Genomic DNA, 22,202 nt, shown 5'->3' on the forward strand with positions numbered 1-22,202 from the left:
TTGCCCAGTAGCCATGCGTGGCTAAGGACCTCTCAGTTGGACAGAGCAGCCATCGAATGTTCTAATTCTGTGCAGCTAAGGTAGTTTACATGAGTAAATAATAAAGAAGTTTGAGGATAAATACTGAATATCATTCCAAAGGGGAAAAAAAAATCCCATAAACGCTACAAACAGGTAACAAAGCTTAATGTGCTAATTCAGTGTTTTCAAAAGTCAGGATCCTTTTTACTCTTTCTGTTTGGAGATTAAAGTATGATCTGAACTCACTAAATTTTCTCTAATTTAGCCAGGCATAAGCATATCCCATACTTGTAGATTTTAATTGCTATTTTAAAAAAAAATCTTCTAAAAAAAAAAATCTTCTAGAGAATACCAGAAATGTGAGGTCCTCAAAGGTTAACTCAGATCTGGCTGTAGTCTCAGGCCTGCTGTCAGTGGTTGAAAGACAGATGGCGGACAGACCACTTCTCCCCTTTCTTTGTACCTTTGCTTGCCTGATAAATCCACAGAGGTGGAGAATATAAATAAAAACACCAGCTTTAGAATCACAGAATTGCACTTAACTGGCTATGTGATTAAGCTTCAGTTTTTCCCATCTGTAAAATGGGCACAGGGCTGTTCACCTTGCAGTATTATAAAGCAGAAATGAGCTAATGGATGTTAAGCACTTACCACAGTACTGTTCACGTGGCAAGTACTGTTGTGTGAGCAATGGTAATGTGTTACTGTAGCATCCCTGACACAGCCTTTGGATTGCTGAAAGAGCATGAATTTTGTACATGTCTGCATCTGCTCATTGGACACCCTGATCAGAATTTGAAGGGTTTGTGGAAAGATAGCATATTTGTGACCTCTGTGCTGTTGTTTCCGACAATAAGCCAAGGCCCCAAGCTGGATCAGGCTGGAAGCAGTGGCAGTTATTCAGGGACTGGCTTCTGATGTGCATGTCACATATCTGACCTTTGGACAAGTCAAAAAGTGGTCTTTCCAAAGTGCATGTAACTGCTTGTCCTGATTAGTGTCTACAGGGTAGAAAATATCATGAGATGCATTGCCAGACCTTACCTTGCTGTCCAAGATGTCCCTGACAGATTGGCCAGGATTGTGTTCCCTCAAATGCAGTCTGGTGGCACTATTCCCAAAGGACAGGGATGTCACGATTTTCTCACACCACCTCCCTCAACCTCTTTCCACTCTTATCCGTCCTTCCCCAAACCCAGCTCATTACTGTTGGGAGTTCTGAGATCAGCTCAGTTCCCTAGATTTGAAGTGCTAGAGGCACAAGAGAGGGCCCACCCCAGAGCAGACCCTGAGAGAGTCTGTCCAGCGGCTCAGTACAGTGGCTCAGTACAGTGCTCAGTAGAAAATGCACTTTACCCAGTGTGGGTGTGGGTGTGGATGCCTGGACATATACAGACACATCCGTCTGTGTATATATCTCTCCCTGTGTATACAGATCTTGCTTTAAAACAGATTTTTTTTAAGTAGGCTCCACACCCAACATGGAGCCCCATGCCTGAACTTATGACCATGAGATCGAGACTTGAGCTGAGAGTCGGGTGCTCAACCCACTGAGCCACCCAAGTGCCCCAAAACAGAATTTCTATGAAACACTTGTGGTAACTATTTACAAGTCATTCAAATATTTACCATTACGTTCTGTTTCATTTTTTAAAAACTCAAAACATTATTTCACTGTGTGGATCCTGACTTGAATCTTGAAAACACTGAATGAGTGTATTAAAGCTGTGTTACCTATTTGTAGTGTTTATGGGATTTTCCCCCTGGGAATGATAGTATTTATTCTCAAATTTCTTTATTATTTACTGTACTTTGGCAGGAAGGCTTCATTCCGCCTTGTACCAGTATTTGTCTTTATAACCTTTAATGGATGTTTAGTCCAAGGAGATTCCGGGCCTTAGAGCCTGCCACTTGAAAGGGAATAGGAAAAGTTGCTCTCTGCGAGGCTCCGGGAGGTGACTCTAGAAGTCTGCAGTCTGCTGGCTCTTGAGTTCTGACATTCAGCATGGATTTTCACATTCCATTTGGGGAGATCTGAGGAATTCTGAACTCATGTGGAATTCCTTGTTTATTTATTTATATTTTAGCTTTTAGGAGCACCAGTCTTTCCAGGGTCCCCAGAAAAAGCTCATGACAACAGTTTGCTTCTCCCGCACACTTCCTAAACCCAGAGTTTTCCTTACAGTTCTGTTTCCTGGAAGCGTGGCCTTAGATGTCCTGCTGTCCCATGAAATTTAATTTGTCTTAAACTTATCCAAATCTCACCCCTCCAGAGCCAGACCGTCCTCTGGATCCACCTCACTCATTTCGGGAGAGCTGGCTGATGGTCTGGTCGTGCACTCTCTCCGCTGCCCCCTCACCTCCCACCCCTGATGACTTCTTTTTCTTGCTGTCAGCTCTCATCTCCTGTGGGGAGGCCTGCTGCCTGTTCCCTGCCACACCTGCATGGCTCCCTCCCACTGCTGATTGTGCAGGCAGCTGTTCCTTCCCAGACCCTGTGATCAATCATTGATTATTCGCTGCTCCTGCAGAGTAAACTCCCCACTTCTCTGCCCCCTGGCTTTGGCCTGCTCCTCCCACCGATGGTGCTGTTCCCAACCATCCCACCACTTTTCTCCTGCCTCTAATTGTGGCGTTCCTCTCTGGCCTGCGCATCCAGTGCTCTGTGCTGCTGCTGTGTCCTGGAAGCTCTCAGGGCAGGCAACGTGTTTACCATCTTTTTGCCCCCGACCCCCATCTTCCCTGGCACTTGTCCTTGCATGAGGGACGTCTCCATGTACAATTCCAGAACAGAGCAGTAGCCTGTCCTGTCAGTGTCTTTGTTCCCAGAAGCTGGGGGCAGGGGGAGGGGGGACAGGAGAGGGCAGGGGACCCGGCCAGAGGGCTGCTGCCTCTGTCCTGTAGTGGCACTCTGAGGATCAGACGGTCTGCTTGCTGTTTCCTTTTCTCACTTTTTCTCTGCCCTCTCAATTAGAAGCTCTCATCCACTTGAGCTTCAGAGACAAACGAACAGGAGCCATCTGCCTTTGCTTGCTGGACTCATTAACTTAAAGAAATGTATCCTGTTTACATTTCTGGCAGCATTTCTTTTATTTGGACGGTGGCCAGAGGCAAACAACTTGGCCCTAGTGGGTTTAAAAAAATAATAATAATATATTTTTGAAAAGAACTTTCCAAGTAGATATGCTATTATCTGATTGGGTGAACATTCTAGACCTTCACATGTTCTTCATGTCACTGTTTCATTCTGTAGAAAAAGCTAATTTGATCCACTAGCATTTTAGATCTATCTTGGCATTAGTATTTACTGTGGGAAGATTTTAGTAAGGAATGACTGAAAAGATTTGGTTTGATTAGGCGCTAAACTAACAACATTTATTTTGAAATGAGATAACAGGATTTGCAAGTTTTGGTCTCCGTCCAGTGAAACTGAAAACCCCCCAAATCTACATCCCCAGCAGACAGGGAATCTATTCTTTGACAAAAAGTTTAAAATGCTGGATTTATAAGTTGTCTTAAAAATGTACTCTTTGAACAGTTTCAAGTGTTACATAGTATCAAGATGAGGTCACCAAACTGCTTAAGACTTATCTGTTCACCTTTGGATAACTGAATAAAATGTATGGTTCTCAAAAAATTAATACTTCCATAACATTGTTACTGAAAGAACAGCTCTCCTTAAAGCTATCAATGAGACAAGCAAGTTGTCTTCTGCCTTAATTCTTTTCTTCTTTTTCTTCTGAGTGTATATGGATTTTCTGGGCTTTACATTTCAGGAAATAGGTCTTTTCTTACAAAAGAATGAGGCAAGGTGTTTTATTATTGTAGTGCATCCGCTGTACAGTAGTATCTTTCTTTCAAGACATTAGCAGCTCTATATAATGATGGTGACATAAGCAGCTCTATATAATGATAATGAGAGCCATCAGTTCTGCTAAAGTACAATAAATAGAAATTCTCCAAAGATTTTATGCTCTCTCGAAAAAGGAAGAAAAAGAAGGCTCCAATTTTAGGCAAATGTCCCAAAGTAGAAACCTCTCCTTTATCTCAGTTTTGGGTATTCAGAACAAAGTTGGCAGACAGTAGTTTTTCACTAGGATAAATTTTAAAAGGCAAGAGGGACCTCTTTTTTCTTGTTGCTTTTTCCCCTCTAAATGAAGAGACTAAGATATAGAAAACAGACCGTAGCTAACTGGCATAAAGTTCATCAGCAGTTTTGTCATTTCCCTGGGTTTTTAAAAAGAGAAATAAGGAGCCTTTTCTTGGTGTTTGTGTGAAGTTAATTTGGACCAGTTCCAGGCTTGCCTGGGTGGCAGTGTACAGTGGGAACACAGGCTGCTTTTGGATGGACCAGGGTTTTCTAAGCCAAACCTGTGTTCACCCCAATAATTAGGGAAGGCCTGGTTTGTGCCGTTTTGAAAGCAGTCTTGGAAACGATCACTCAGGCTTCTAAGTCCATTTTGATTCCCGGCCTTCATCTCAGGCATATAAAAATGAAACTCCCCAGGGAGCAGAGGTTCCGTTTCCCTTCTGAGTGAAGATGTGCTACTTGTGAAGCTGGACTGTTTTAATGTGTAAAAAGAGCACTGAAGTGATACCTGGTGTGTCAGACCGAATTTGCTGAGTGTGATTTGTGCGTGTTGGACCATCAGGAATGTAGGTGGGTTGGTTACCAGACTTGGGGCTGGGGCTGGGGTGGGGGTGGGCCGAGGTTCCGACCCAGCACTTTTGCCAGTTGAGGGGCCTCATGTGCCAGGATGGTGGGGAGCTATGTCTGATTTATATGAAGGTGCTGTGACCTGTAAGACAAGAATCTTACTGGAGAGATCTCTTCTACCTTCTCTGTATGCAGACATCTTTCTGTTGTGCAGAATGTGGAGAATATGAAACATCTTTGTTTTCTTGGGTTCTTGAAGCTTTTCAGTATTGTCCTTTTGGGCAGATGGGAGTTTGGTGTGACGTTGTCAGAAAAAGTAAGGAGATGGGAAGGACCCAGAGACAGGAATGGGGTGGTTGGGACCCAGAGGGAGGAGAGCTGAGGATTTATTCAAGTCCTCTTTCCCCACTGGGTGGGTTCTAATCCATTGTTGCCACTTGTTGATGTGAACCTGCTCTTCAAAAGCTCACTTTGAGACCCATGAAATCGGAACATTTATTGTCATGGCTGCTGGTTAACTTTTTTTTTTTTTTTTTTTTTTTACTTTTTATTTTGAAATGATTATAGGTTCTCAGGAACTTGCAGAGATAACAGGGAGGGCTATCACACAGTTTCCCCCAGTGGTTACATCTTATAGAACTGCAGTGCAAGTGTACCACCAGAAAATTGACACTGCTGGTGTCTGTGTGTGTGTGTGTGTGTGTGTGTGTGTGTGTGTGAGTGAGAGAGAGAGAGAGATTCTGTGACATGCTTTCTCCTGTGAGGGTCTGTGTAACCAGCCCATCTCAGCTCCCTCACCTCCAGGATCCTCCAGCTACCCTGGCACAAGTCACCCGCCCTCCTGCTTCCTCTACCATCCCCAGTCCCTAGCAGCTGCTCATTTGTGTTCTGTCTTTATAACTTTGTCACTTCAAGAATACTCTATAAACGGAATCACGTAATAAGTGACCTTTTGAGATTGCCTTTTCTTACTCTGCATAATTTTCTTTTTTTTTTTTTTTTATGGTGAAAAAATTTATATTTAGATTTATAGCCGGCTGGACTCAGTTTAGATGATCCCAATTTTGTTGGCAACATCCAAAGCATCATAGTCAGGAGCCAGTCGAACGTATGCTTTCTTCTCTCCGTCAGGCCTGATCAAGGTGTTGACCTTGGCCACATCAAGGTCATAGAGCTGCTTCACAGTCTGTTTGATCTGGTGCTTATTGGCCTTGACATCCACAATGAACACAAGTGTGTTGTTGTCTTCTATTTTCTTCATGGCTGACTCAGTAGTTAAGGGGAACTTGATGATGACATCGTCATCAAGCTTGTTTCTCCTGGGGGCGATCTTTCGAGGATATTTGGGCTGCCTTCGGAGACACAGGGTCTTGGGTCGTCGGAATGTAGGTGACATGTGGATCTTCTTTTTTTTGTGACTGTGCATGCCTTTCCGCACCGCTTTCTTAGCTTTCAAAGCCTTTGCTTTGGCTTCGGCTTTGGGAGGGGCAGGGGCTTCCTTCTTTGCCTTCGGCTCCATCTTCGTGAAAGGGCTCTGCATAATTTTCTTGTGATCCATCCAGGTTGTTGCATGAATCAAGTGTTCGTTTCCTCTTACTGCCAAGTCCCATTCCGTGGTGCAGGGGCTCTCACAGTGTGTGACCATTTCTCTTTTTAAGGACTTTATGTTCTCCAATAAAAAAATAAAAAATAAATTTAAAAAAAAGGACTTTAGGGTTGTTTCTAGTTCTGGGCTGTTAGGAATAAAGCTACTCTGGACATTCTTGCACAGGTTTTTGTGAGGGCATACATTTCCATTTCTCTGGGTTCATTTCCCAGGAGTGAGATGGCTGGAGTATGATAAGTATATGTTTAATTTTTTAAGAAACTGGAAAATGGGGATGCCTGGGTGGCTCAGCAGTTGAGCGCCTGCCTTCAGCTTAGAGTGTGATCCTGGGGTCCAGGATCAAGTCCCACATCAAGCTCCTTGCAGCGAGCTTGCTTCTCCCTCTGCCTGTGCCTCTGCCTCTCTCTCTCTGTGTCTCTCGTGAATAAATAAATAAAATCTTTAAAAAAAAAAAAAAGGAAATACTGGAAAATGCTTTTCCAGAGTGGCAGTGCCATCTCACACCCCCACCAGCAATCTCTGTGTCCTCACCACCATCTGGTGTCATCATTCATTTTGTTTGTGTTAGCTGTTATATAGTGTGTAACAGGGGTGTGGGGGTTGCATGAGTGGTTCGGTTGGTGAAGCATCTGCCTTGGGCTCAGGTCATGATCCCAGGGTCCTGGGATCCAGCCCCATGTCCAAGCCTACTTCTCCCTCTCCCCCTGCTCCTGCTCTGTCTTCTCTCTCTGAAATAAAATCTTTAAAAAAAAAAAAATGAAAATAGGCTCAGTTTTTTTTTTCTCTCTTTCTCTCTCATCTTTATACCTTATATTTCTTTTCCTTACCATACTGGCTAGCACTACCAGTACATATTGATTGGCACTGCTAAACGTGGGCATCCTTGTCTTGTTCCAGTTATAGAGGAAGGGAATCACACCTTCACCATCAGTTACAGCAGTAGCTGTAGGTTTTGTCAGTGTTCGTGAAGTTACGGAAGTTTCTCCTGCATTCTTAGTTCTTGAGCCTTCTTATCATGAATGGGTGTTAATTTTCTTAATTCATAGGTCTTTCTCTCCAGCTAGATTCCAGGTTTCTGGAGATCAGACTCTGCTTCATAAACGTGTTGTTATCCACCATGCCTAGCTAGGTGCTTTACCCCGAGTAAGCCTCGAACATGTATTTGTGGGTCAGTAGAAATGGGTCTGGATCCTGATGGCACACGAGTGTGGGCTATAAGGAGGGAACTCACAGGAACGCCTCTCACCAGCAGTCCTGGTCTGCTGGGAAAGATGGAAAAGGAAAGATGGCAGCTACTCTCCCTGGTCCCCATTACCATTCAGCACAGTGGTTCAAGGCAGAAATGGGAGGTGTAGGCACCAAACCACCGCTATAGCAGAGATACAAGGAAGGCAGAACTGATGAATCTGCCCTGACTCGAGTGTTGGAAGTGAAACTTTTTAGGGTAACTGCCAACTACAAACCACTGAGGTGTACACTTTAAATGGGGGAATTGTGTGTTATGTGACTTATATCCAATAAAGCAGTTATTTTTATTTTTTCAAAGCAAGTGCCAGGTGGGCAGTTAGGTCCTGTGTTCTCTGCACCAGGGTCTGAGTTACTGCTCCAATTGTGCTGGGCCTGCCACACCACCCTGAGTCCAAGAAGGCTTTAATGCACAGGCCAGGCCCCCTGCCGTTCTTTGCTGGGTGCAGTGTTCACTGGGTCCTCTCAGAAACTTGCTTAGATACAGTATTGCTAATTGGGAAACACTAACCTAAGAATGATGAACTGGACCTGCTTCCCGATGGGGCTGTTGTCCCCAAGACCATATCTCCTGCAGCCTAAACACCTCGGCTCCTATATTTGAGGCAGTTTCTCCATCCCTTTGGCCCATCTGTGAGATAAGAGAGGGGCCAGAAATACATTAACAGTGAGCAAGTAAGCAAAATAATGAAAACGGTTTCGCATCATCACCAGCAGTGGTGGTATTAAATCTAGGATGTACCCACCCCCAACCCCAAAGCCCTGTTTTGTGAGGGGAGGCTGCTTAGCTGGTGGTTCATTTTGGTTTTGTCCCATCTCCATATTGCTGGTCACCTGTCTGTGTCTCTCCACTTGCTTTTAGCTGGAACAGGCAGTTGTGTCCTCCTGATGTCAAGGAGCTGCCAGGTGTCAGCGAGTGAAGACCTGGGCACCTTGATGAAACGAACCAAAAGACAGGTTCTGGTTCCCAAGCTGGGAGTTTCCTGCTTGATGACAGTCGATGCCCGTGCTGAGATTCTCTGTTGTGAGGTCGTCTTGGAAGCACAATTAAGCCCTTTCTGTCTCTTTTATCTCATAGGGTTCAAGGGTTCTTGTCGATGCCCGAGACAAGCTTGGCATTCCATGGCAGTATTCAGAAAATGAGAAGCACGGCATGTTCCTCCTGGCCTTTGAGAACAAAGCGGGGCTGCCGGTGGAACCCGCCACCTTCCAGCTCTACGTCCCCGCTCTGAGCGCTCTCTGGAGGGACTCCGGCATCAGGGAGGCTTTCAGCCGGAGGAGTGAGTTCCAGCTGGTGAGTGAGCCATGCCTGGGCGGCACGAGTGTGTTCTATGTGGCTGATGCTAACCTTTAGCAGAAGTTCCTTGAAGACTGTCCGAGCACAGGCAAGCTGCAGATTGCTGTAAATCCTAATGTTCAACAAAAAACATGTAAGGGAGGCAAATCAAGCTATCTTTAAATGGTTCAAGAGGGGCAGCATGAATTCAGGCTGGCTGAGTCAATGTTTTGTTCAAGGAGTACAAAAGACTCTTAAAATACTAAAATGTGGTGTAGCTTACGAAGCTCAAAGTGTTTAAGGCTTGTTCATAGCAGGAAATTACTGTCTCCTTAGAACCACTTTCCAGCTTGTACTGTGTGGCTCCTTGGGAGCTAATCTCAACCTTCCCAGTTCTTTTCGGATTCTTTCCTTCCATTTTAAAGTTTGACAATATTGAAATGCCTGGTTGTCTCTGTCATTTAGATTCATAGAAGATATGCCTGTTTGCATTTTGTTTTTTTCCTAGCTATCCTTCATTCTCTGTAGACCAAGTATCTGTTTGCCCTATCACTGGCACAGCTGTGCCTGTCCCTGCCCATCCACACCCCCCACGCCCATCCCCGCCCACACCCCAGGGCTCCAAGCACCTGGGACTCTCACACCCTCTGCCCCTGGGAGCTGGGACCCCGAGTTTGGAGCCATCAGCCCCCTCCTTTCTTGAGAGTTTTGCCATAGTATGTACTTTAAAAGTTTTCTCTATTCTCAAACGTTATATAAATGGTTTCATACTGTATATATGCTTCTGCAACCCACAGTTCTGTGTTGCTGGCATGGCTGTGGTTGATTCATTTCCACTGCAGCCCTCCTTTCTACCATGGGAATAAATCAGGATCCATCCATTCTCTCCTAGGTGTGCGGTGGCCTTTGTTGTGTGTATGTCCTGAGACGCGTGTGCTGGGGTTTCTTTGGGACACGTCCCATATGAGCAGGATTGCCCGGTCATTGGGCACGTTGACCTCCAAATAGACAAGTTATGTCCGATCATTTTCCAGAGCGGCCATAGCAGTCTTGCCTCTCCCAGCAGCAGAAGAGATTCTCTGTTGCTCTCTCATCCTTGCTGATATTGAGTATTAGTTATCCAACTTTAGAAATTGTAATAGTATCTCCTTCGGTTTAATTGAAATTTTCCTGATAATGTTTTTTGGCTACATGTGTTTTCTGGGCCATGCCTATTCATGCTTTTGCCAGTTTTTTCTAACGAGTGATTTGTATTTGTCTCACTTTCTGGAGAGGTCATGCAGGCAGTCTGCGTGGTCATTTTTTCCATACAGTTCCCATATGCTCTTGACCCTGTCTCCCCTGAGGCTGTCAGTGCTGGGAGATAGGTGCTGTGCTGTACTGTGAATGGAGCTACAGACCTTACTCTAATTCCACCATCCTCCCACAGGGGACTTAGCTATGTGCCAGGCTCTGGCTCCGGTCCCCATGTTGCCTTAGTGGTCATGCTCCTTATTCTCTGGTCACTGACAGTCCCACGTCTTTTCCTGGTTTTTGTGACCTCAACACTTAAAGAGCACTGGTCACATATTTTGTGGAGTGTCACTATTTGGGTTTGTCTGGTATTTCCTCATCATTAGAATAAGATGATGCATTTTTTTGGCAAGAAAAACACAGAAGTGATGGTGTGCTTCATTTCAGAGGTTCAGTTCCTGGTGACATGAGCCTGCAGCACTCAGGGAAGGCTGTGCTTGCCAGGTTTCTCTGCTGTAAAGTTACTCTCCTTCTTGTTACTATTAAATGTTTGGGGGGATACTTTGAGACAATGCAGTTACCCTGTTTCCCCTCAAGCTTTGGCCCACTCCTATTAATGTCCATTGGTGGATCTTACAGGTGACATTTCATAACCCTTTCTCATTTTCACTTTCTTTTTCAAGTTAACTTTAAAAATGCAGGTAGAAGAGTCAAAAGAACTGGAGGGTGTTGTTGTCATGGGAAGGAAATCTTAATCTTCTAAGGGGCAGGAATATCAGAAATAACCAGGGAAGACAACCTCTAAGTGTGAATTAGGGATTCAGGTCTTTCTCCCTATAAACTGATATGTTTTGGGAAAGAAGGCAGAAATCGCTACAACCATTTAAGAGTTTACCAAAGGAGCAAGTATAAACATCCAGAGCGGATTATTTACAACTCCTGTTGAATAAGCGCTCCGTCTGGGGGGGTGTGGTAGGGCGGTTTTGCCAAACTTCTGTTTGCCGTGTTATGTTGCGTGCAGCATCCTCAAGCAGAAGGGGCCTCCCTGCTGAGTAAGTCAAGGCTATGTCTTCTGAGTGATCACCATGAGGTACTTGGGCCTCAGAAGTCATTCTGCTTGTTTCTCCATTCATTCACTCACACAGCATTTAATGGAGCACCTCCTGTATGCTGGATACTGTGTAATATGCTGAGGATACAGCAGTGATGAGACCAGCCATGTGCCTGTCCTCAAGAGCCTTTAATCTAGACCTCACTTCACATGGGGTTCAGCTAAGAGGCTGCCATAATATGAGTATTAGCCTGTTTCCGTCTTGTGCCCTCCACCAGCTGGGATCTCTGAAGACACGGTGCCTGGGGGGGTATACCGTTCCAGGAAGCTGTGTTTTTCAGGACTATCCTAACGGGCAGCGTTGACAGTGGGTTTGGTTCATCGAGTAGTAGGTATATGGGTGCTTATTGCCATACTTTGTACTTTTCTACGTTTTTGCTTTTATTTTAAAAAATTAGAGCATTTTCGTAAAATAGGCAGACAATAGGCCTTCACAGTCTTCACTGCCAAGGTGTATGGTCCAGCCCATGAGGAGTGTGAACATCGTCATGCAGCGTGATCAGCCCTCCCCTCCCCCGTCTGCAGCTCAACCCTGGTCTCTCTTCTCTGGATCTTTTTCTTCGTGTCAAAACCTTTCCAGGGTGATGCTTCACCAACTTGTTTTTAGTTTTTTCTCTCCTCCCTGGGTGACAAGCTGAGAGATCCAGCAGCTCTGAGAATTGCTGTCGGCCAGGTGTTGGATTTTTTCCTGTTCCCTCTGCCCTCTGGGTTTTACTTGCCATTCCAGGCAGAGGCAGAAACAAAAAGAAGAAGAAAGGCCGAGTCTGGTGACTGCCTTGTGAGGGCCCTTTCTCCTTGGTGGAGAGTTGAATGGGTATGTGGGGAGGGGATTCTCCTGCTCCAGAGGGGAGACAGTCTTGCCCTTATGTGCACGCCGATGTCGACTGCCATTTCATACACAGAGTTTGATACAACCTCTGCAGCTCAGGAAAAAGAAAGATAACCGTAGTATTTTAGACCTTATCTTTCAAAATGCATTTACGTAAGACCTAGCAAGACACTAAGCCTAGAGGTTTTTCTCATAGGTGTAACAAACACAATATTATCTACTTTTATAGCCTTTTTCTAATAAAAGAGAATTTTGGAGTTTTAAATGTTCCTGGCAAATTATGAACTAGTTAATGTGCTTGTAATACAGAATATGGATAATATTTCCACAATTTGCTTTCTGTTATACTTTTGAATTTACGGTCTTGTTCATCAGAAGGGTACTCCTACCCCGAAAGGGACTGTGGGTTTGCACATCAGAGCCCTCCTCGCTGGGCGTGGGCAGGTGGACTTTCACTGCCAGGCTCTGTGCAGAAGTCAAGTCCCATTTATTCTGAAAACTGGTAAGACAGACACTTTTGCAAACAAGTAGTAGCAGGAAAATGTGCCAAGAAATATAATTGGGGAATAGACAGACAGGCTACATAAGGCATAAAGGGAGAAAGTAGGCCATTCTGCCTAGGCAGGTAGGGGCCGGAGGAGACGTTTTGGAGGATATTTGTAAAGATTAGGTAAAATGAACTGTTGGGGACAGTCGGGAGTGAGGCAGCAGAGGGAACATAGCAGAAGTGGTGCGGGGCCTCGGGGACTCCAGGGACTGCCCTGTCCCTTCCCTGGCTCTGCCCCCATCTCTGTGCTCAGCCTGTGCAGCTCTGGCTTCTCCTGGGCTTGCGAGGTGGTGGCAGCAGAATGAGGTCTCACCAGCGTGGCCACTACAGGAGCCAGGAGGAGACTGGGCATGGTGGCCAGGGAAGAACCACACAAGGACTGGTTCAGCCTGTGTTCACTCAACCCTGTTCCTCATTGTGGACAAGGGGCAGGCCTCACAGCAGTGAGGATCACAGCTACAGCACGTTCACTGTGGCCACACAGGCCACGTGGAGCAGCGCAGAGTCACCTGTAGGCAGCAGAGCTATTGAGGTGTTCAAAGCAGATGACCGATCTGTTTGCATGGTGAGAGAGTGAGAACTTGAACCAGCACAGAGTGGGTGATACACAGCCTCACCACTTCCAATTTAGCGCTACGTGGGGGAGGGGGAGGGTGTCCTTTTGCACAACTCTTTGCTTTTTATATCATTAATTTTCATCTTCATCGTTGGACTCCCCCAACCCCCCAGACACGCAGGGTGAGCCGTGAGGAAAATCACTGGATGCTGAACTCTCTGGATAAATTAGACTGTTTTTGCTTTTCACCAAATGCTTTTGAGATTGTGGCTGGTCAGCTACATTGATGACTTGGTGCTACTCTAGGCCAGGTGAACCTTTTTCCTGCTGGGAGGACTGGACAGCAATCCTGGGGGTTTGGTGCCTCCTGTTGGTCTCCTCACATGACTTCCCACTGTCTGACTGTGGCCCAGCATTTGTGCAGATGCGCTGCACACACAGGACAGTTATCCTGGATTGTGAATCACTTTTTACATCCTTTCTGTTCTTATTTCCAAGTGGCAGGGCATTGTGCTTTCTTGAGGATGTCTTCTCTTGCTGTGGAAGATGGGACCAAAGGCTCAGTTCAGAGGAGCACATTTATGTTGACTGCACAGGATTTCTTGATTTCTGGAAATCAAACGGTTCTGCTTATTACACAGAATGATTTTTGTTTTCTGTCCCATTTGAAGGAATCAAGTCCCTGTAACATTACCAGAGGTTGCTGGGAAAGAGGCTGGGTGTTCAGGCTGAATTCTAGATGCAGAGGAAGGTCGTTCATCACAATTATGTATGTGGATGCTTCCTCCTTAGAATTCACGGAGTGTGACATTTTCAGAGGGAAATTACCCTGTGGCTTAGGGAGTAGCGTGCTGACTATAAAAAGAGTCACTGGAATTGCCAGCCTAGCCCCTGACATAAAATCCACATGTGTCAGACTCAGATTTTGTGGCGCCTGGGGCTTCAGAGTTACTCTGGGTTGATTGCATAGCTCTGCTAGGCAGGGTCTGTGTTGGCTTTGCTTGGTCGCCTACTCCTCCTGCCCCCCCATGCCAGTGGATGTGTGCTTTTTAAGGACTGTAGGATCATGGTTTACGGACTGTAGGATCATGGTTTACAAGTTCTCAGGCTTGGAATGCCTCTCTCTCTCTCTCTTTTTTAAGATTTTATTCATTTATTCATGAGAGAGAGAGGGGCAGGGACACAGGCAGAGGGTGAAGCAGGCTCCAAGCAAGGAGCCCGACGTGGGACTTGATCCTGGGTCTCCAGGATCATGCTCTGGGCTGAAGGCAGGCGCCAAACCGCTGAGCCACCCAGGGATCCCCTTGGAATGCCTCTTTATAAAGCTCCAGGATAAAGTAGTGCCCCAAATTCCCCTTAGCATTCCTGAAACAGACATCAGTTGGGCCGGTTGATAGTTCCATCATTTTAGTATAGAATGAACCAATCCCTTTTCTAAAAAGCTGGATGCTACAGGTTGGTGGACCTGGGCTCACTTAGTAAACCTTTGAGATGTTAGAGAGAGATGCTAAGCTGAAGATGAGGCAATTTGTAGCTACAGTAACTTTTTGTAGCTTTCTCTGAGGGTATGTGAAACAAAGGGACTGACACACCCAGCCCCATCCTTCTAGGAACAAGTGTATTCCATGATGGCTTGGCTGTTGCTTTCAGCCACATAGGAACAGTCCCCTGGTAGCTGGTGGATTAGAAATGAGACGGGAGGTAGCAGCATGCCTGGCAGGTTATGTCCACGTGCTGTGTGGGGAGAACATAGGCATTTCCACTGTGTCTTGAAGGCCCTGTGGCTGGTCTCAACAAGTTTCTGCCTGCCTGAGTTCTACCCAGGCCCCTTCCATTCACTGGATTTCTTAACTCTCTCCCCTTCTGTCTGCTATCAAGATACCCTACGGTCATGACTTATTTAAATGCTGTAATCAGAGGTTTTAAGCTAGAGGAAGACAGGAAACCCCAGCAGGTACAGTGAGTGCAGTTTCTTGTAGTGCAGTTTGGGGCATTTCAGAGAATCTTTCTGCTTTCCAACGGTACTGGTCTCCTGCTGTTTGTAGCAGCTGGTAAGTGTTCTACGTGTCTGCTACTGCTGCAATATTTGGTTGCACGTGGCAGAAAAAACAAAATGGGAGGGACCATATTTTTCTGGGACAGCCAGTCCGGTGATGGGAGGGTGGGCCTCCGTCCAGGTCCTTCCCAGTGTCCTTCTGTGGACCCCTTTCCTATACTCGTGCCCTCACCAGACAGCAGGAGGAGGGTGCAGAGGAGTGTCCCACCCTCTTCCTTTCAGGGCCACTTCCTGCAAGTCCCACATCCTTGGAGTCTGAGTCTCGTCACCACGCCTGTGGAGGAGGCTGCTGCCTGTGGGCCCTGCCGACTGGTGTTGCTGAGGCAGAGGCTCAGTGTGGCCCAGGGTGGCAGCCAGCAGCCTCTGCCAGAGTTCTTTTTGCCTCTAAGGTGATTGGGGGCAGGGTTAGTGCTTAGTGTGAGGTCTCCGAGTGATATTAACTCTCCTGTGTTGAGGACCAAGACAGTCATAATAGCACGTAATGTAATACCCTGAAGTACCATCTCTGGGCCAGTAGGGATGCCTCAAGACTGTGCTTTCTGTCTTCTGTGTCCTTTACATTCTATGGAGTTCATTCCTTCAGCAGATATTTGTGGCACAGCCTCCCTGCTTCCTGGGGAAATAGCAGCAAACAGCATATGGAGCTGACTGTCTGATAAGAGGAGACAGTCAATAAATTTGTAGGCACGTGTGTGTGTGCCCAAGTGCACGTATGGTGTCTATTAGAGGAAAACCCGAGGGAACTGAGGTCGTGTGTGGAGAGAGGGGCCTACTTGGGTAAATAGGGCATCACAGGGTGGGGGTTCTTTAGCATAGCTTCAGTTCTCCTGACATTTGTGTCTTCTTCTGCTATGGTAATCTAGAGTGTAGCCTTGGGACTCTGTTCTGAGTCTTGCTCTTAAAATTACTGGACACATCTGCCCCAGCCCATCCTGCTCCACATAGGCTAATCCTGACCTGTGTTGAGAACCTGGGCGGTCAGCACAAACCCACAAGTGGAAGTGACATACAGAGCATGGCACAGGCACCTGGGCCATATTGTTGCAGCCTCTGTATCTGTCCTGGGGCTCTCTGGGAGCCCAAACTCCTGTAGCTTCCCTGAGTGACATTCGAGAAAGCCCTGAGGGTGGGAGAGCAGGCCTCATAGGTGTCAAGGGGAAGAGGGAAGTGTCCTCGCTGGTAGAGTGACCAGTGCAAAGGCTATGGGTTGGGGTCAAGCTTGGTGTTCAGAGCCCAGTGAGCAGGTAGGGTAAGAGGGGATGAGTTCCCAGAGCAGAGGGACTTCTGGGGGGCTTTGAGGGGTTACTGGAAGGGCATGGGCTTTGGGCAGAGATGTGGTGTCGTTTGATTTACATTTTAACAGGGTTGTTTTGGCAGCTGTTTTGATAATAGAAGCAGGGAGGCCTGTTTGAAGACTTTTGCAATAATCTAGGTGACAGGATGGTGGCTCAGATCAGCACGATCATGGTGGAGGTGATGAGAAGTGGTTAGGTCTGTGTGTCTTAGAACTGGAGAGGAATTTGGAGGTCCTCTGGTCTCACTGCCCACCCAGCTTAGGGACCCCTCCACGTCAGCCCTGTGGCTGATACTGAGCCCAGTATTTTATTTTATATTCTAAATTGAGAACACTGTTGCAGAATCCATTTCTCTTTGCAAATGACTCCCGGGCCTCCTACCCCTGGAGCAGCCCCTGGAACCAATGGAAGTAAACCCCATGGTCATGGTATTGGTGTCCAAACGCGTCCCACCATCCGTGCTCTGCCAGGGTCACCATGTCAGACCTCATGTCCCCTCTCTGTGAAGGACAGTCACCCTTCATTTGCTTCAGGTTTCAAGACAAACCGTGCCAGGAAGGTGTTGAGCAGCTCAGACACCCACACACACCCAGGTAAAGTGTCAGCCCCCCCTCCCTCTGCTGCCAGGGAGCAGAGGGGGTTCCCAGATGTTGGGTTAGTGACCTGGGCTTTAATCAGTGAGCCCTGAGGTCAACAGGCAGTTCCTCCTCATACTCAACCATGTGCACCTTCTCAGGCCTCCCATCCCCTCGGCTGTCCTGTTTTTATTCTCCAGCCACACTGACTTTATTCTTCCTTATGTTTTACCAGCTGATAAGTGGAAAAGTTCCATGATTATTAGTTCTTTCCTTAAGTTTATTAGCCATTTATAGTTCTTCTTTTGGGAGTTGCCAGTGATACCCTTTACTTCCTTTTTTTTTTTTTTTTTTTTTCCAGGAACAAGTTTCTGTTGACATGCTAACCTATTACCAGGTGCTCATTGTTCCTAACACTTTTTTTTTTAACTTTGTATTTTGAAATAATCATAAATTCACAGGAAATTGCAAAGATAGCCCAGAGAGGTCCCTGCATCCTTTAGCCATTTCCCTCTATAGGTCAATCTCACATGACTCCAATATAATAAGAAAACCGAGAAATTGGGATCAGTGTTTGCATGTGTGTGTATGGTTCCAGGTCACGTGTGACCATCCCTGGAGTCAGGACTCCATCACTCCAGACCTACCGGTGCTGCTCCTTCATAGTTCACACCACCGTTCCTCCCAACCTTTGCTCCTGGCAACCACTGATTTGTTCTCCATCCCTAAAATTTATCAGATTGCATGAATGGAATCATATAATGTGTGACCTTCTGAGGCTGACATTTGTCTCCATGTATCAATAGCATGCCTGTTTCTGTCTAAGTAGTACTCCCTGGTATGGAGGTGCCATGGTTTGTCTGTCTCACTACATAGGTAGCTAAATATGCAGATACGATACAGATGTATATACATATATACAAAAAAAAGCATCAAGTTTTTTACCTTAAAAGAATAGCTCAGAAATGTTAGGAATTAGTGAATAATTTCTAGAGAAAATAGAGTTCTATTTCAGGACTACAAGACTAGAGATTACTTTTTTTAGTTTCAGTTTGATACCGTGTGTGTGTGTGTGTGTGTGTGTGTGTGTGTTTAACCTTTCAAGCGAAGTTAACTTTCACAATGTGATTTGTAGGGGAAAACTCAGCCTTCTTAAAACTAACTGTTCATATCAGAGGGACTTGAAATTCTCTAACTAAATCTTCCTGTTTGATACCAAGATGGTTTGAGGCCTGGCCTAGAAGTTGAAGAAATTTGCCTGCCACGACACAGCTAATGAACGGTCTGGCCAGGATTACGATTCAGGGAACCCCGAGTGGGCCAAGCCTTTGAAGGCTCGCCTGGGTGGGGGTGGGGAGCATGCTGAGCTGTCCTCTGGCTGGGGAGGCATGCTGAGCTCTCCGCTGGGTGGCTCTTGCTTCAGGACACAGAAGCAGGAAGCAGAGCTGTGCTATTCTTGGATCAGGGGCCGGTGAGAAACTTATGTGTTCCTGCTCATGATGTTGCCCTTTCCCCTGCATTTCATTAATCATGAATAGGATTATATACTTACAGACTTCTAAAATCTACTCCTGTAGGGGGAAAAATATGAAGTGTTAAGCATTTAAACATAGATCCCTGTGAATAACGTTATTTCAGGCTCTGCCTTCGGAGGTCTTGTAAGCTGGTGACATGATGATTCAGGTAGAAATGTTATATATGCAGGCATACCTCATTTCTCTGTGCTTCACAGATATCATTCTTCTTCCCACATTAAAGGATTGTGGAAATATTGAGAGCCCCAGAAATGGAGCCTGAATGTGGGACTGAATTGCAGCAAACTTGAATGGATGAGGAGTTGCTCCTTATGGATGTGCAAAGATGGTAGTTTCTCGAGATGGGATCCATACTTGGTGAAGATGCTGTGAGGATTGTTGAAGTGACAACAAAGGATTTAGAATATTGCATAAACTTAGTTGATAAAGCAGCAGCTGGGTTGGAGAGTTGAATTTTGAAAGTTCTCTGGTAAAATGCTATCAAGCAGCATCAAATGCTATAGAGAAACCTTTTGTGAAAGGAAGAGTCCATCAGTATAGCAAACTTCATGTTCTTATTTTAATAACTTGGCATGGCCACCCTAGCCTTCAACCACTACCCTGATCGATCAGCACCCATCAACTTCAAGGCGCAAGACCCTCCACCAGCAAATAGAGTACGACTCCTCGAAAGCTCAGATTAGCATTTCTTTGCCAAAAGCATTTTTTATACTTAAGGCACGTACCTTGTTTTCCTAGACATAATGCTACTGCACACTCAATAGACTACAGTATAGTTTAAACATAATTTCTGTGTGTAGTGGGAAACCAGAAAATTCATTTGATTGGCTTTATCTAATGTTCACTTTTTCACAGTGGTCCGGAACCCAACCTGCAATGTCTCTGACGCGTGACTATGGTGGAATTAATAATGGAATACGTTACATGATAACAAGACCAGAAACCTCAAGAGAAAGAATAACAGATTTGACTGAGTAAACATTTTTAATTTTTGTATGGCAAACATCAGCATAAAGAATGTTAAAAGAGAAATGACAAATTAGGAACAAAATTGCAACATATAACAAAGCTTTATATATATATATATATAGAGAGAGAGAGAGAGAGAATGTATAAAACAGCTGCAACATGAAGAGCTCTTATGAACAAGACCCTGTGAAAGAAGTAAAATTACCATCCTCACTATTATCCGTGGAAGTGCAAATTAAAGAAATGAGTGACTTTTTTTCAGATTATTTATTTTAGAGAGAGAGAGTGCGTGCAGGGGGAGGGGTAGAGGAAGAGGGAGAGAAAACCTCAAGCAGACTCCCTGCTGAGCATAGAGCCCAGAGCGGGGCTGGATCCCATGACCCTGAGATCATGACCTGAGCCAAAGCCAACATTGGACACTCAACTGATGGAGCCACTCAGGCAGTAATTTTTTATTGGTTAGATTGGTCATGATTATAAAGAACAGCTTGGGTTGATTGAGGTCCTAGGAATCTGGTACTGTCATCCATAGGTGGCAGGAGAGTAAAGTGATGTAGTTTCTCGGTGTGTGTCAAAACACAAAGTGTTACATCCTCTGGCAGTAATTCATCTTCCAAGGAATTTACTCTGAAGGAGTAACTGTAAGATTTCTGGCTTCTAATTACAGCAGCCTAGTAATCCAGAGACTTTTGCTGAAGATAACTAAAATGCTAGATAGAATGTTGAAAACATTTTATGAAAGTATCTAAGTGCCGAGAAAAGATGGTAAAGACTCACCAGGGCAACCCCTGAGAGCGTGAGACCTGCAGAGGTACACAGAGCCCTGGCAACTGTTCCCCAGAGATGTGCAGTCATGTAAACCACAATCCTGAACTACAGAGTTTCATAGACCTTTCAGGATCTATAAGATGCCAATGTTGAGGACTCTGATAGGAAAGTCCTGTGAAGAGCAGGGACCTCATGGGGGTGCGGGGATGAACCAAAAGTAAACCCATAAAGTGGGGAGAGTGGAGAGCATTGCCTGACTGCAGAGCCAGGGCAGGGAGGGGGAAGAGGCAAAAGGAAACCCACGTGGAGGTAGGCTCCCTGGAGGACTCAGTGCTGGGCCTCATAAGAGCAGTCAAAGAAAACGCAGTGCTATGCATTTAGTTTAAAGTGACACCAAACAGGTAGTGTGCCCAAGTACCTGGTAGAAGCAAATGGAAACCTCTCTGGGAAAGACATTTCAATTTAAACCTTGGAGATTCCCCAGAAATGTTTTTAAAGATGGGTTTCAGGGAAGCATTGTAAAGATAGCCAGAATCACAGGGAAACAGGGCACAATGTCTAGAACCAGAAGAAAGGACAGCAAAATCTGACCCATGATGTTTAGATACTGGACTTACCAGACTCAGACTTGAAAATAACTATGTTTGGGTCACCTGACTGGTTCAGTCCATGAAGCATCTGGCTTTTGATCTCAGCTCAGGTCTTGATCTCAGGGTCAGTGGTTCAAGGCCCATGTTGGTCTCCATGCAGGGTGTGGAGACTACTTAAAAAAAAAAAATTAGGTAAAACAACTATACTTAAGATGTTTAAGAAAATGAAAGTTAGAAAATATCTTCAGGGGAAAAAATGTGGAAACTATTTAAAATGACTTAACATATCTTCAAAGAATAAACTAGAACTTCTAGAATTAAAAAATACAAAAACCAAAACTAAAGCTCAGTGGATGTGTTAGTTTGAGCCCAATAAAAGAGAATATTAGTAAAGTTGAAGAAATGCAAGACTCAATTTCAAGAATGTGGAACAGAAAGAAACAGTGAAAATAAGAAAACTGAGAGGCGCAGAGCTTGATGGGAGAAGGTGTAATGTACACTTAAGCAAGAGTTACAGAACGAAGCCTGGAGCAGAGGTACTGTCAGAAGAGATAGTGGTAAATGGTAAAACATTAGGTCATGGTCAAGAATCCCAAAGAGTTCCAAACAAGATTAATTAAAAAAAAAAAAAAAGACATCTATAACTAGACCTATCACAATAAAACTGCAGAAGCCAAAGACAGAAAATTCTTAAAAGCAGCTTCAGAATATGATAGAGATGAACTTTCAAGGAGGGACAGTTTGGCAGTTTTCTTCCCAAAAGCTACAACAGAAACCATGAAGAGTGAATGATGCTTTGAGGTGGTGGTGTCTATGAAAGAGTATAACCACTAATCTAGAATTCTATAAAATCAAGGGCAGAACAGAGACCTTTGAGACACAGAAAGAGCTTATTATCTACAATACCAAAGACTCCACTTCAAGCAAAAATGCAAGTGATTCCAGATGGAGGGTTTGAAACAAGAAAGATTAAAGATTAATTTATCTATTATTTTTTTTCTTTTGTTGGACATGCTTTTAGTGTCAAATCTAAGAAGTCATTACCAAATCCAAGATTAGGAAGATTTACCTTACCCCTATGTTTTCTTTTTATATTTAGATGGTTCTCTTACATTTTGATTGTTGATCCATTTTTGAGTTAATTTTTATATATGGAGTGAGATAGGGGTCCAACTTCATTCTTTTGCCTGGACATCTAGTTGTTCTGACATCATTTGTTGAACATCTGTCCTTTCCCCATTTAGTGGTCTTGGCTCCCTGGATGAAAGTCAGTTGGTCATACGTGTTGGGTTTATTTACTATTCTGTTGGTCTATATGTTTATCCTATGCCTG

At 45.0% G+C, this 22,202-nt stretch overlaps 1 protein-coding gene across 3 annotated transcripts in view; it reads left to right on the top strand.

Annotated features, from left to right (window-relative positions):
• The window catches only part of GNA12 (G protein subunit alpha 12), a 107,599-nt gene that overhangs the window by 37,021 nt on the left and 48,376 nt on the right, over window positions 1–22,202 (top strand). For all 3 annotated transcript variants that reach the window (XM_025416123.3, XM_025416125.3, XM_049111189.1), the window contains one exon: window positions 8,608–8,823. In XM_025416123.3, coding sequence (XP_025271908.3) covers window positions 8,608–8,823 — 216 coding nt within the window. The remainder of the gene's footprint in view (window positions 1–8,607; window positions 8,824–22,202) is intronic.

This window comes from Canis lupus, chromosome 6, assembly GCF_003254725.2.
Source record: "Canis lupus dingo isolate Sandy chromosome 6, ASM325472v2, whole genome shotgun sequence".
Lineage (NCBI taxonomy): Eukaryota > Metazoa > Chordata > Mammalia > Carnivora > Canidae > Canis > Canis lupus.